Below are 14,730 nucleotides of genomic sequence, written 5' to 3'. Positions count from 1 at the left end.
ATAGTAGTTAGGATAATATATGCATGATTTGTCACTATGACTATTATGCCCCTATGAATATTATAATCATCTACTAGTGCCATGAGTGACCACCACTAACTGCTAAAGTGGAGCGTGCAATAATATATGCATGATTTATCACTATGAATATTATAAGCATCTACTAGTGCCACGAGTGACAATCACGCATATATTATGGCACGCTCAACTTTAGCAGTTATTGGTGGTCACTCATGGCACTAGTAGATGATTATAATATTCATAGGGGCATAATAGTCATAGTGACAAATCATGCATATATTAATGCACGCTCCACTTTAGCAGTTAGCATATGCTTTTTGAGAAGTGGGAACCCTTATATAAGACCTAGGGTAACTGAATCTGGGATCCTCCTCCCTACCGCCCCCTATATAGACTAGCTCCTAGCACTTGCCCTAAGCAGATCCCCAGTCCGCACTGGTCCAGCTGGCCCTTGGCCTAGGTCCCTGACCCCCTAGGTTGGGCCTTGCCCCCGTAGGACCCTTGTCCTGACATTACTCCCCCCTTAAGGAAGAGTTTTCGTCCTCGAAAACACAAGTAGTAATATCTTCTTAAGAATACTGATGTTCTCTTTATTGACGGCCCATAAATGAGCCAAATGTCTGTATGACCGATAATTGGTGCAGTGAGGAGGTTCAATGAAACCAAGAGGAATATCTTGATTTTCAACATTGTTGTCCGTTTGCAACCACTTGGGTCAAAATGGTAACTCCATTTATAACTCACTTGAGTGCTGTAAAGGAGTAACCACAACTAAGAGTCACTTGGTTTTAAATGGTAACTCCATTTATAACTCACTTGAGTACTGTAAAGGAGTAACCACAACTAAGAGTTTTCCAAAGGCATAACCAGTTTTCAGATCTTCTAAAGGTACTGGAATAATGCAAGGAAACCTTGGCGTAACTTTCCATGCAGTTGTGAGCCAGATTTCCTACTCGCCTGAGTATCTTGAAAAGTCCGTAGATAGGGAGTGTCCTTGTGTTAGAATTCTGAATAGTTTGGAACACAAAGAACTACATGTTCATCCCTAATGAACGTTACTTGCCAACATACTTTGTCAGCACACCTGGTAAGTCCTTGACGTATGAAAGTATTGACACAATCTCCAACCCCACCATAAGAGGTGTTCAAAGTCGAAAATCGTACTTAAGCAAATTCTAGAACAGGGAGAAAATCATCTATTCAGAAATGCGTTGTGCTAACGTATTCTCTTAGCAGATCCTTTAGCACAAGATTACTCTTTGTAATCTACCTATCCCCTTGGATAACTGAAAGTACTGAGGTGTGGTTTCCTCACGGTTTACAGACAGTCGTCCCAGATGACTGGTAAACGAGGAATCACAGTAGTGTGTAACATTGGTAAGGAATCAACAATGTCCGAAATAACCATCGTGGTTAACTTGGAACAATCCACAAACACCCAAACCGAGCCATGACCTCTATTGGTGATTAGTAGACCCAAAAGTAATCTCATAAAGATAGTGCACATAGAGTGCAAAATTCTTCATAAGCAGCAACCTAAGGAATATGCATGCCATTCCAAATCAACCTTTGCTAAACACTAGGGCCCATAACACCTAGTGTGCATGCATTTAGCAAAAACTAACACGAACCTGTATATCCATAATGATCTTTGCCAATACTTATGCCAATTGTGATGCGCCTAGCACGCATTAAAAGGAATGTAAATAGTTCTAGAAAGAAACTAAATACTTTTAGTTGCAATCTTTTGCCAGCCTTGCTGAAACGTCTGAATCACAATAGAAGGTGAAACATTAATCACTTCTAGGTATAGACAATGAAACTTTTTCATTAACAACTTATAGCCTTGCTATATGTATAAACAACCATCTGTAATGTTGTTTAGCAGTACTTGCACCTTAACAAGTCATTCTAAGTATCCGACAATTTTTGGCCATGAAATTGCTCCTGATACGTCGTGCTAAAAATGGTCTAGAAAGAAGATGTGACCAACACCTAGGGACTTTGTCATGACACATAATTAAAATAATGGCGCCAGTGTCAGTCCAAAGACTCATATTCTCCACATGTGGAATATGTCTCATGTAAGGATGTGTAAAAAAGAACATCCTTCAAGTACAAGATGTACTTGTGTGTGGAGAAACTGCAAAACAGTCTGCGACAAGAGTGAGAGGGACCCTCATTATCTTGCTCCACACTAGCTGAACCGAACTCCTTGAGTTCCTAGACCATGTTGTATCCCATGTGACAACATGTGCCAAATTGAACCCTACAAGTATGTTTGTAACAACATAAGACAGAAAGATAGATTGGACACTTTGCCTGGAAAACCAAGCAAATCATACTAAAAATGGAATAACACCAAATCAATAGATGCGTACCTGAAGATTTGAATGTAATGTACACTTACCTGTATTCAAATGGAGAGGAGCACATCCCCTACCTGAGAGAAACAAACAGCTTGCACTGGGAACCCTCGGATGTGTAAAAAAGAACATCCTTCAAGTACAAGATGTACTTGTGTGTGGAGGAACTGCAAAAAAGTCTGCGACAAGAGTGAGAGGGACCCTCATTATCTTGCTCCACACTGGCTGAACCAAACTCCTTGAGTTCCTAGACCATGTTGTATCCCATGTGACAACATGTGCCAAATTGAACCCTACAAGTATGTTCGTAACTGCATACAACAGAAAGATAGATTGGACACTTTGCCTGGAAAACCAAGAAAATCATACTAAAAATGGAATAACACCAAATCAATAGATGCGTACCTGAAGATTTGAACGTAATGTGCACTTACCTGTATTCAAATGGAGAGGAGCACGTCCCCTACCTGAGAGAAACAAACAGCTTGCACTGGGAACCCTCGGTGTTGCCTTTGCAATCCAAGCCCTTGGATTAGAATCTACGTAGGCAACTCCTTGGTAAGACCCTTTGTAGAAACTGCTCAACTAGTAGGTAACGGTAACCCATAGTCAACCGTGTACAAAATGATTGGAATCAACTTGAAAAGTGTCTCCGTGTGCTACCGCGTTTGGTAGATTACGGAATTCTTTCCTTGAAATTATAACTGGGAGAGATCAACTGTGATCCTCAATGGAGATCAAACAGTGATCCTTAATGCCTATGGGGTGATGTAGCAATCCCCCGTCGGATCTTATCCCAAAACAGTATGTCCATAGACACTCCATAGTGCTATAGACAGAGCAGGAGACCCACACAAATGAACTGCAGAGATCTTATGGACAGTCTAGAATTTCTTGTAGAGATCACTGTGAGTTGAAGATTATCAAAAATTCAACTTGAGTGTCGCACTGAAAACATGTAGTGCAAAAATGAGACCCTAAACATCCGTAATGACAAGACTCTTGCTTGTCCATTAACGTCGATGTGTACTTCCTTGGGTATATCTTGAAAACAATCACCCAAAGAATACCAATAGTTGGGTCTGACCCTTGTCCGGAAACAGGCTTATAGCCCTTATGCAAAATAGTGTTCAATCGACGAACCGATGAAGACTAATTTGAGTAGCATCTTAGCCACGTGCTAGCTGAGCTAGAGCACCTTGGCTCAAGCTGACTCACGAGCAGAATATGTATCAAAATCTTCTTAGAAGAGTTTCGTTATTCTTGAAAGAAATAAGAAAAAGAGAGAAAAGAAGAGCATGCTGGGCTGAGGAATTACTTTCCTTAAATTTGTAGAGTGTGTGCCCAAAATGTGTGCTCTTAGACATCTTATGCCTGAATTGCAGCTTATCCTATAAGCATTCCACAATCTGTCTTTATGACGCTCTCATCGAGAGAGGCAATAGAAAACACAAGTTGAATCTTGACCGTCTACCGTGTAGGGTCATGACTGTATGAGGATGACTTGAAAGGGGCACCTTGCCGGTGAATCTAGACGAAATTGTAGGTTTGTTTTAGTATTGTTGAGTGTTGATAGCAACCAACAATCCATCCGTACTCTATCCTTTACAAAGTTGCGAATGTGTTAGCGGAAGCATAATGCATGAAGCGGCAGAATTGAATTCACGTCACTAGCATGCCTTGCATAAAGAATGGTAAGCCCTTGCGCAGAGTGATGGCCTCAACCGTGAGATCCAAAACTGTAAGTATCTTGCACAATTGAAACTGGTAGGGATTCTGTGAGCTGAGATCCCCTATTTTTCCAGTTCCCTGAAGCCGTGATTCCTATAAAATTGCCAAAGCACTTTGCTTTGCACAATGATAGTAATTTCCAAGTAAAGTGTAAACAGGAAGAAACAGGAAAAACTTCAACTTGGCTAACCTGGTCGTTGTTGCTGCAACCAGTTGTCATGATAGCTGGGAGAAAAACTCATTCCAAAACGGCCCATAGCCATATCTTCACAGACGCCCTCATATGTTGTATACACTCGTCTGGTACATAAGGCCATAACCTACAAACTTGAATTCACCTGCAAACACCTTGCCTATTCTTTCCATATTATGTATGCTCATAGCATATGCCAAACGTGGGAAGTCACAATGCAAGATCCCTAAATTGAAGCCTTTGAGTCATAAGAATTATCGACCGTGCCGATCCCTGTAAGTATCAGTTTCTTTTGCATGGCTTGAATATTGTGTAGTCAAGCCCTGCTCGATGTTGATCTCTCAACCAAACAGTGGCTCTTTGCAAACAAAGCAGTGGAAAAAAATTGATTGCGTACGGCACTTGTCACAAGCTGTGCTTGTGCCTGCATGCAAGAGCTACATAGCATGTTTGAAAGCATAATCAAACCAAAACAAAAGCTATTGCATACATTGGCGATAAAAAGAATTAGTCGGCCATGCCAACATCTGTACAATACCCATTTCAGGCGTTGCATGTACTTTCCTGAATGCAATTGAATAACAGTACCAATTCGTAGCAACCTACGGTGCATCATCATGCACGGCTACCTTGATTGGACAAGAATAATTCTTGAAGCAAGAATCAACTTGTGCAAATATCTGGAATATCCCATGCAATTGAGATCATACATAAAATGAGAAAACCTTAAAAACATGAAACCTCAAACCTGTGGATTAGTCTGAATCCTTGTGATATTGTTGAATCTTGGTCCAACCAAACCACTAGCACATCCCAAACTCCGTCAAATATGAAGGGATTGTCGTGAAGTTCATGGATTCACGTCGATAGCTAGGGTGGATAACCGAAATCCTGCTTCCCTGGAATCCATTATTGGTTGAAAGCCACGGATCAATAACCTTTGCCGGTCCATGTTCTCAGGAACCCCATCCGTGCCATTCCATCGTACTGCTGCGTCCTTAATCTCTTGATTCCAAAAGATGTCATAACCTTAGTATGTAGTGTTGTTGTTGATAATTACTTGTGCTAATTACTCCTTCCAATTGTAAATAGTTATTAGAAGAAACCGTAATAGATTCAATTCAATATTGTCGAACGTCCCTTGATCTGTCGGTGGTTGGATATATCCAAAACCAGTGGTGCATGATGCCAAAGCGGAATTTTGAGAGATGTCTACCACCTCAACTCGGTAGATTTGTTGAGTTTGCAGAAAAGAAAGTTCCTTGATTTTCCTTAGACGCCTTGACTCCGAGTTCGTGATTTTCAGCACCTCGAATGGAGCTCAACTGAATACAATTGGCTAACTGTAGAGACTGGCCTTGTTGTTGTTGTTGTTTTTTTTTTGAAACCCTAATGGGTTTTCTTCTTGCACAAAACCAATGGCAGGCTGCGGCCCTTGCTGCCGAGAAAGCGAGGGAGGACGAGGATGGTATGATGCTCCAGGGACTGAGGCCGTGTGACAGACCTTGTCCCTCACAGTAGCACGACCCCAGCGGTGCCCTCGGTGCGGCCCCATTTGCTGCTCGACCTGCCCTCCTTCCTCGGCGTTAGGGTGGTTGCCTGTGCGTGGAGTCGGCCCCAGCTCCTCCCGCCTGTGTAGAGAGCTTGCACGCGCTTCCTCTTTGCTTTTTTTTTCCAGCAAAGCGGCCATGCACACGGGCCTTGGCTTCGACCTCGGATTGCTAAGCATGGCTGCACACGCCATGATAGCTTGACGACCAGAGAGAGAGAGAGAGAGAGAGAGAGAGAGAGAGAGAGAGAGAGAGAGAGAGAGAGAGAGAGAGAGAGAGAGAGAGAGAGAGAGAGAGAGAGAGAGAGAGAGTGGACATGCAATCCTGCAGCAGCCAATCGACCCTTCTCCTTCCCTCCTCCATAGCTTTTCTCTGCCCTAGCTCTGATTCCAATATAAGACCTAGGGTAACTCAACCTGGGATCCTCCTCCCTACCGCCCCTTATATAGGCTAGCTCCTAGCACTTGCCCTAAGCGGATCCCCAGTCCGCACTGGTCCAGCCGGCCCTTGGCCTAGGTCCCTGACCCCCTAGGTTGGGCCTTGCCCCATAGGACCCTTGTCCTGACACCTCATGTCATTAACACATGCCACTCATCCATCACTATCAAATGCTTTTTGAGCCCATGCTGCTTCAGCCTATATAAATGTTATGAGGCAAGCAGCATATGCAACACAAGTGACTCGAAGGTGCCCACTGCCAATCAAGAGAGATTTTTTTATTTACCATGTACTTATACAAGGCCTATAGGATATGCAACTACTGGTACATAAACACACACATATAAGTAAATATATATTATATAAACGAGTACTTAAAAACACTTTACCGAGTTGAAGAACTTCTTACGTACATAAACACACACACACACATATATATATAATATATATATTGTATTATAATATATATATATATATAATATATTGTATTATAATATATATATATATATATATATATATATATTCTTAGACAAAAAGTGTAAAGAAATATTGATAAGCTATCAAAATTTTGGCAGCACTACGGTGCAAAAACGTCAACAAAAAGCATGATTATATTGACAAGCAATCAAAATTTTGGCAGCATAACGGCGTGAAAATTCAAACCAAAAAAATCCCCATTCCATACTTGCTTCCGTGAAAGCTTGCCTAACTTTTGTTAAGCTTTGTATACATGAAACCATGATTACGTTTCCAAACATGAACAAAAAGCATGATTATATTGACAAGCAATCAAAAGTTCGGCAGCATAACGGCGTGAAAATTCAAACAAAAAATCCCCATTCCATACTTGCTTCCGTGCCCGGGGCGGTCACTTTTTAGAATGTGTATGATATCACGTGAGTTAACCGGAGAGGCTTGTAGCTCTACTCTCACATTATCCAATGTTGTGTTCAAAACCTTTAATGAATCCCTTTTTGCATCCAAAATCTGCTCCACCTGTGCTTTTACTTGTTGGCCTATAAAGGAGGCACTAACTAGAGAAGTGCTGCCAGATAAGAGAGAATTTTGCCCACTTTTTTGACTTGCCCCGACATTGTCAAGACGATTGGGCTGAAGTGATGTCCCCTCATTATTCTCCAACCAAATCTTTACTTTCTTGCCAATGCCACCCGGAAGCTTCTTGCAATGGTCCAAAACCTGCTCACCAAAAGCAACCCATGCAACCTTTCGACCTGCAGGATCTTGCCGAGCAGCTGGGCATCGCTCATACACAAACAAAATTGTGTGTGATCTCTTTGTTGGCTAGCATGCTTTGGTAGACTTTGTGAAACAGTAACCTGCATTCGTCTACAAACTCAGGTAGCATCATATGCAGAAAGATTTTAGAGCCCTTCTCCCTTTTCTTCATGAAGACCGACAACCAATCCTGATCTGTGACATCAGCCTAACCGAGGTGCTGGTAGAGCTTGCCCTCCAAGCTTAAGCCATACTCCTCATGTAGCTCCTCTCAGTGTAGCAAAATTGAGTTTGCTTGGGGTATTGAATCCTCCAGGAAGATCTTGCTGCAAACCACATTTGACATAGTAAACAAACATAAACAAACATTGAAAATAACATTTCTACAATTGAAGAGACAGAGTTGATATGGACCAATGCTTTTGTCGCCAATAGTTTCAGACCTTATGGCCAATGTTGTGGAGCTCCTAGGCTTGCTACTGGATGAAAGCATGCTAGCTGAACCACCATCAACTGCTGCCATGGTGCACTTTCGTGGTGGAGTCTTCATATCACTGTACAAACAAAAAAACACAATCCATGATTCACAATGTCCTCAAACAAACACATTGCTCAACTACAACAAAAGAGAGAGAGGGAGAGAGAGAGAGTGGGGGGGGGGGGGGGGGGGGGGGGGTTACAATACCCGGTGAAGATTGAGGTCGTATAGAGAGGGTAGGCGTCCGCAGCTCTTCCTCGCTCTATTCACGCAGCGTGCATGAAGATGGACTAGCGGGTGGGTAGGATCCTGTTGTGTAAAATTTGTTGAAAAATCCACAAACAAAAGAGAGGCCACTTCATTGCTCTTTTCCCCATCAACATTGGTTGAATGAAGAAAATCCAAGATCCTGCATACGATCAAATACATCTATTTCAAACATTCACAACACACACCACACATAGTTAATCTTTCTTCTCACATGTATTTACCATTTTTCATCATCGAGAGAAATTTTGTAAACATCTAGCATGTTGCCAATAACGGTCACATCATAATCTATGGAAGGCACTGCATAATCTGAAAATTAAATATTTCATCAAGACTTGTTGAGTAGACAGAAAGTGACAGCTACATATCTTTACAAGCAAGTTTACTTGTGGAGCCTTGAGCACCTTTTTTGTTCTTTTTGGGGGGCTTCTTGAGCTTCTTGGATTTGACAAACTCCAATCGTTTCTTTATAGAGGAGATTGTACTATTGTTTACTCTTTTCGAAGAGGTGGCTTTCTTGGAAGCCAAACCAATCTCCTCAATACCATCTTCATTTCTTTCAAGAATGTTCTTTAAAGCAAACAAAAATATGTTTCTCACAAACATAGTTTAAATAGTAGGAACACTTTAACAATTTTGTAGTTTTTATAAATGCCAAAAAATAACCTTTATATAAGTTCCCTTTTCATCACGTGGGTAGGTGCCTCGAGTGTAATCTAGCCACCAAGGGCAATACTCAATTTCCCAAACAAGCAAACCATGATCTCTCATCCATAGTGGATACATACACTCCTCACAAGAGAGGTCCCTCCAACTTTCAACAACAACTGGCAACTTCTCCATCAAAGTTTGATCGTAAAGCTGAATTAGCCATCTACATAAAATGCATTTAACTTTCTTTGAGCTCCTTTATCGAGTGACTTATTTATTATACAAACTCTAAGTGCAAAATAGAATAACAACCATAAAGATATCAATTGTATTACCTGAATAATTTCTCCTCGAAGATTCCATGAGCTCTGGAATTTTTTCATCCGACTCTTTTGTATTGAGCTTACTCCAAAGCTCCACAAAAGATTTATCAATTTGCTCCCTCAACCGGTGATGAAACCATTCTTCAAAGCCCTCCGGCATTTCTTCAATCATTTTCCCTTTGATCCTCAAGCATTGCTTCAAGATACTTCCCCAATACCATTCTTTACGCAAGTACAATATAGATTTCATTGCACTAATATAACGCTCAGAAGTAACATCATCTACACGGAAATGCATCAAACAATGAAATATTTCCTTTTTCCTATAGAGAAAACAATAAACAAACCATAATGCATTGATTCATTTGATGATTTCATGTGCATTTTCTATCCAAGGATTATTACCTCTTCGGTGATATTTTAGAAGTTGCCAAAGAGTGAACCTTGTCTCTTGTAAGGCCCACTTGATCCTTTTCTCTTATCCAATTGAAGTTAAATAACAAAGAGAAGAACCCCTAGCCATTGGCAGGGTCGGCAATGGCCAACACTTTGATAAGACATAAGTCAAACTCTTCCTTTTGTAGAGCAAGTTTTAAAAAAAAGTAAGATTTTACAAAATTATGTCAAGATTTAGAAATTACATAAAAAGTATACATTAAGACAAAAAAATATATACCTTCCATATGAGCATTGCCAATAAAAGAGCAGGAGCATTATACCAACTCCCTTTAGATGCCTTCTTCTCGCAAAGCTCTACCTCTATTCATCAAACCCAATCTTGGGGAAAGTCTTTCATTAAAGAATCTTTGCTTGCCACGGCTAGTTTTTGGAACAAGAAGATCTCCTGACCAAAATTTGTGCTCATAGTGGTTCTACCAATCCTAAACCACAATATCTTAAATTAAATGGCAAAAGAATGGCATCAATAAAGTAATATCAATATCTTTAAAAACAACAAATGAGCCTACTCATTTTGAGAGCGTAAAGCTAGCATAAGCTCCCCCTCTGCACTTCTATCAACATAGACAAATTGACACTTGACAGAACAATGTCTCCACTTTATCATTGAAAATTCTACAACAACAAAAGAGAAAATTAGAAAGCATAGAGTAATACAAGACAACCTTATATTAAACAAACAACAGATCACCTACGTGTTTTTATTAAGCGCATCCAAGTTTTCAAGCGGTGATTGCCATCCCAAAAAATAAAAATTTTTCCCCTTAAGTCTTCCCACTCAAGAGGAAGGGAATTATCAAAATCATCGCTTATTTCTTGCCAACAGGCCCCCATTCATCTTTGTCTAAGTCGGAAACATAATGTTGATCATGGCTATGCTTCTTAAATGACACAAGAAATGGAGCTCCAAGCACACTGTATCCAGATCATCTCAAACCTTTTCACCAAGCCCTTAGTGACTGGACCCACCGCTCTAATGGATTCATTTTCCATCAATCTTTAGAGAGGAATGCGAGAAGGTTCCCCACCTCTCTTTACAATAAAACCCTCTACAATCTCCTCCAATATGCGACCATGAACATCCTTTCCAAACACTGTTGGATGATCGGCAGGTTTAACAACAACTGTCGTTGCTTCAAACACGCTTTGGGCCACCACTTCACCTTGTGTAGCATGAATATCTATGAGCTCCTCTTCTTCATGCACATCACTCAATATACCCTCTTCTTCATGCACGTCACCCAAAATATCCTCCTTCTGATGACAGACATTGGAAAAAGAAATGGAAGATTGTGCATTGGCCCTATGCCCAGTAGTGCGAGACCTTAATGTGAATCCTATTCCTAAAAGCAATAAACAATAAGACCACAACTAGTTTAATGAGTATGTGAAGACAAAAAAAAAAAGAACACAAATGGCTTAATATAGTGAACTTACTTTGAGAGATACCTGTCCTGCCACGTTTAGATGGTGTACAAACCATAATCTATCAACCATAATAAACAACAAAAATATTCTTAGCAATGACAATACAAATAGAAACTTCAAAATCTCGGCAGCATAACGGCGTAAAATGCAAATTAAAAAAAAAACCCATTCTGAACTTGCTCAGGCAAGAAAAAAATACAAATCCACTTCAATATGTGTCAATATAAATCCACTTTGACATTTGTATAGCTCTGGTCTACAATGAGTTGTCTTTGTGTGTACTACAATGAGTTGTGCAATATGCAAATGCTTGGTTGTGTAATAGCCAAATGCATCATTGTAAGTGTGTTGATGTGTTTGAATGAAAGTGTGTATATGTGTGTGTGTGTGCGTGTATACATGATTGTTACTGTATGTGTGTGTATGCAAGTGTAATGTGTGTGTGTGTGTGTGTGTGTGTGATTGTGTGTGTGTTGTTACCATATACATGTGGTAGTGATGTGTGTGAACACACTAGGACCGCCGGGGCATTTTTTCCCTCTTTAGGAGGTTTTTTCCCCGGTGCATTGTATATACGCCCATCACTCTAGGACTATCTATTTTGACATTGCACACCAACACACTCTCTATTGTGTGCCTTGAGCTTCCTTCATCTTCTCCAAGTTGTGTGTGTTTCTCTGCAACCCTAATTCCAACAATTGGTATCAGAGCAGGTTGCGTTCTCCCGGGCTTAGTCGCCAGCTGCTCCAGCACATGCCTGCTCACTTTCTCCAATTTCAGTGAGGTTTGGCGAGCGTTCGGAAGTTGAAAAATATTTTGGGAAGGTTCATAGAGCTCAGTCTGCTCAGATTTCTGATTCGGGCTCATTTTGGCCTCCGTTTCCACAACAGGCAGGCTGCACAGACAATTTTGTCATTTTGTGCGAAATTTCTGCTAGTGCCATTTTCTGCATAGCAGGTGCCTTACAGTCTTCTACGGTTTGTGCTATATAGAACGTGTTGTTCCTGCTCCATTTCTACTATTTTTGGGCAGTTTTCACATCAAGTGCAACATTTACCATGGCTGACAACAACACAGATGTCTTCAAGATGTTTGTTGCTGAGGACAGGTTGGATGGGGACAATTACCCTATGTGGGCTTATATGATGCAACACGTTCTTGTGTCAAAGGGCATATGGAATATTGTGCAGGGCATTGATGTGCGTCTTGGTTCTGAGGAGGTAGGCGATGTTGAGGATGTTGCAGGTCTTGCTGCAAGGATTGCTGCTATTAGAGTTGTTTTGCCTATGGCAGAACAAGCTCGTTGGGATGTAAAGGATGCGCAGGGCTCATGTATTGATTGCATTGTCTGTGAAGCGCACCATTTTTCCTCACATCCGTTCAGCAAAATCTACAAAACAGGCTTGGGATATTTTGGCTGGTCTTTATGCAAGTTGCAATGAGGCTAGAATTGCTTTGCTGCGTAAAGAGCTGGAGTCGAAGATTATGCATGAGGAAGATAATATGGACACTTTCCTTGCTAGTGTCAAGGATATCAATGAGCAACTTATTTCTGCAAGTGAAGTCATTTCAGACAATTCCCTTGTACAAACTGTTCTTGATGCCTTACTAGATTCTTACCAGATTTTTGCTAGTACTTGGAGACTTATGACCCAAGGAAATCTAGAAGTTGTCAAGTTTGATGCATTATGCACATTGCTGTTGCAAGAGTCACTTTCTAGAAGAAACAGGACTAGACAGTGTGCAGTTGAACAGGATTTTATTGCTTCTCAAAGAAAGGGTGGTAACAGCAATGCAGCCACTTCTTATGGTTCTGCTGCGAGTGGCAAAACTTTTGTTCCCAATGCTTCTATTGACAACACATCGTCTGGCAATTCTGGTGATAAGGGCAAAAAGAAGATGCGTTGCCATTATTGTAAAGCTAATGATCACTTGATCAAGCAGTGTCCTAAGTTAAAGGCCAAAGAGGCTAAGAAGAAAGAGGGTGGTTCCACTACAAATGCTGGTTCCACTACAAATGTAGCCATTGTTGAGTCTTCTGTAAAAGGAGATTGTAATGCTGATGTTGATGCAGAACGGGCTTTTAGTGTAGAGTGCACTTACAATCCTGTTGTCCATGATCCATGCATGTCAGTTGTTGCAGATTCACATGTGTGGTATTTCAATTGTGGTGCTACAAAGCACATTACCTCACATCGTGAATTATTCACCCCTCTCGAGTATGTCCCTCATGGGAATTCAGTCACTTGTGACAACAATGCCTCTTATCCAGTTCAGGGAGTTAGAAAGATTATGCTTACTGCTGTTGAAAGTGGCAGTTCTTTCACACTTGTTGATGCACTTTATGTACTTGGGATCAAGAAGAATCTTTTGTCTATATCTGAACTTGCTAGACTTGGACTTGTATTCAAATTTATGGATGACAGATGTATAGTTTATGATCTCAGTTTTGGTGATGAAAATGTTGCATCTGGGCTTAATTTTTGTTGGTTATAGCGCTGAAAGCAAAGGTTACAGGTTGTATCATCCGCAAACAAAGCGTATTTTGGTTTCACGAGATGTAGTGTTTGTGGAAGATTCTGTTCAACCCTTGCTGTCCTGCACTATAGAGAGAGTAATGTAAGCTCATAGGACATTTATGACACTTTGTTTGCCTCTTTTTAGTGGTGGAAATAGGAATGTAAATTCCAATGAGGCAAATGTACAGCCTATGGGGGTTTCTGAAAATGTTACAAATCAGCCTATTACTGATACAGATGTACATGATGTACTTGATGAGGAAAGGGTTGAAAATGAGTAGGCTAGAGGTATGCCAAAATGGCTGGTGCATACATTGCGTCACAGTAAATTGGATGCACCTTTGTCTAGTCATACTCATTCACGCTCTCGCCATGCATCTTATGCATCAAGTTGTTATGCTTTGGCTGTGTCTAGCTTACATGATGTTGAGGAGCCTCTGTCTTTTGATGAAGCAAAGAATTTAGAAAATTGGATGGCTGCCATGCAATTAGAATATGATGCACTTATAAAAAATGACACATGGACTTTATGTGATTTGCCTCCTGGAAAAAAGGCCATTGGTACAAAGTGGGTTTACAAGTTGAAACGCAAGCCGGATGGTGAGATCGATCGCCATAAGGCTCGACTTGTTGCAAAGGTTATGCACAACAAAAATACATAGATTATAAAGAGACTTTTGTTCCCACTTGTCGTATGACTATTATGCATTTTCTATGTGCATTGGTAGCCCATTTTGGTTGGGATGTACATTAATCAGACATTGTTACTTCTTTCTTGAATGGTGACATATTTGAGGAAGTTTATGTAACGCGGCCTCGCGGTTTTGTCAAGAAAGGACAAGAGGACAAAGTGTGCAAATGTAACAAGGCTTTGTATGGGCTGAAGCAATCTCCTCATGCTTGGTATGAGAAAGCTGACACTCATTTCGTCAAACAAGGCGTTCGTAATAGTCCAGCAGAAAGCACATTGTATGTAAAGCGTGAGGCTGATGTACTTCTCATTGTGGTTCTTTATGTAGATGATTTGTTGATCACTGGACCAAATGAGAGACATATTTCTAAATTTA

At 40.8% G+C, this 14,730-nt stretch overlaps 1 protein-coding gene across 1 annotated transcript; it reads right to left on the bottom strand.

Annotated features, from left to right (window-relative positions):
* Positions 1 to 5,650: 5,650 nt before the first annotated feature.
* Positions 5,651 to 6,040, bottom strand: LOC147431975 (uncharacterized). The gene has a single exon (XM_086493021.1). It carries the CDS (start codon positions 6,038 to 6,040, stop codon positions 5,651 to 5,653), a length of 390 nt encoding a protein of 129 aa, XP_086349147.1.
* Between the last annotated feature and the right edge of the window lie 8,690 nt (positions 6,041 to 14,730).

This window comes from Adiantum capillus-veneris, chromosome 20, assembly GCF_014529385.1.
Source record: "Adiantum capillus-veneris isolate H3 chromosome 20, ASM1452938v2, whole genome shotgun sequence".
In the NCBI taxonomy this organism is placed as follows: domain Eukaryota; kingdom Viridiplantae; phylum Streptophyta; class Polypodiopsida; order Polypodiales; family Pteridaceae; genus Adiantum; species Adiantum capillus-veneris.
The sequence above is the reverse complement of the archived record's forward strand: the minus strand, read 5'-3'. Positions and strand labels throughout refer to the sequence as shown.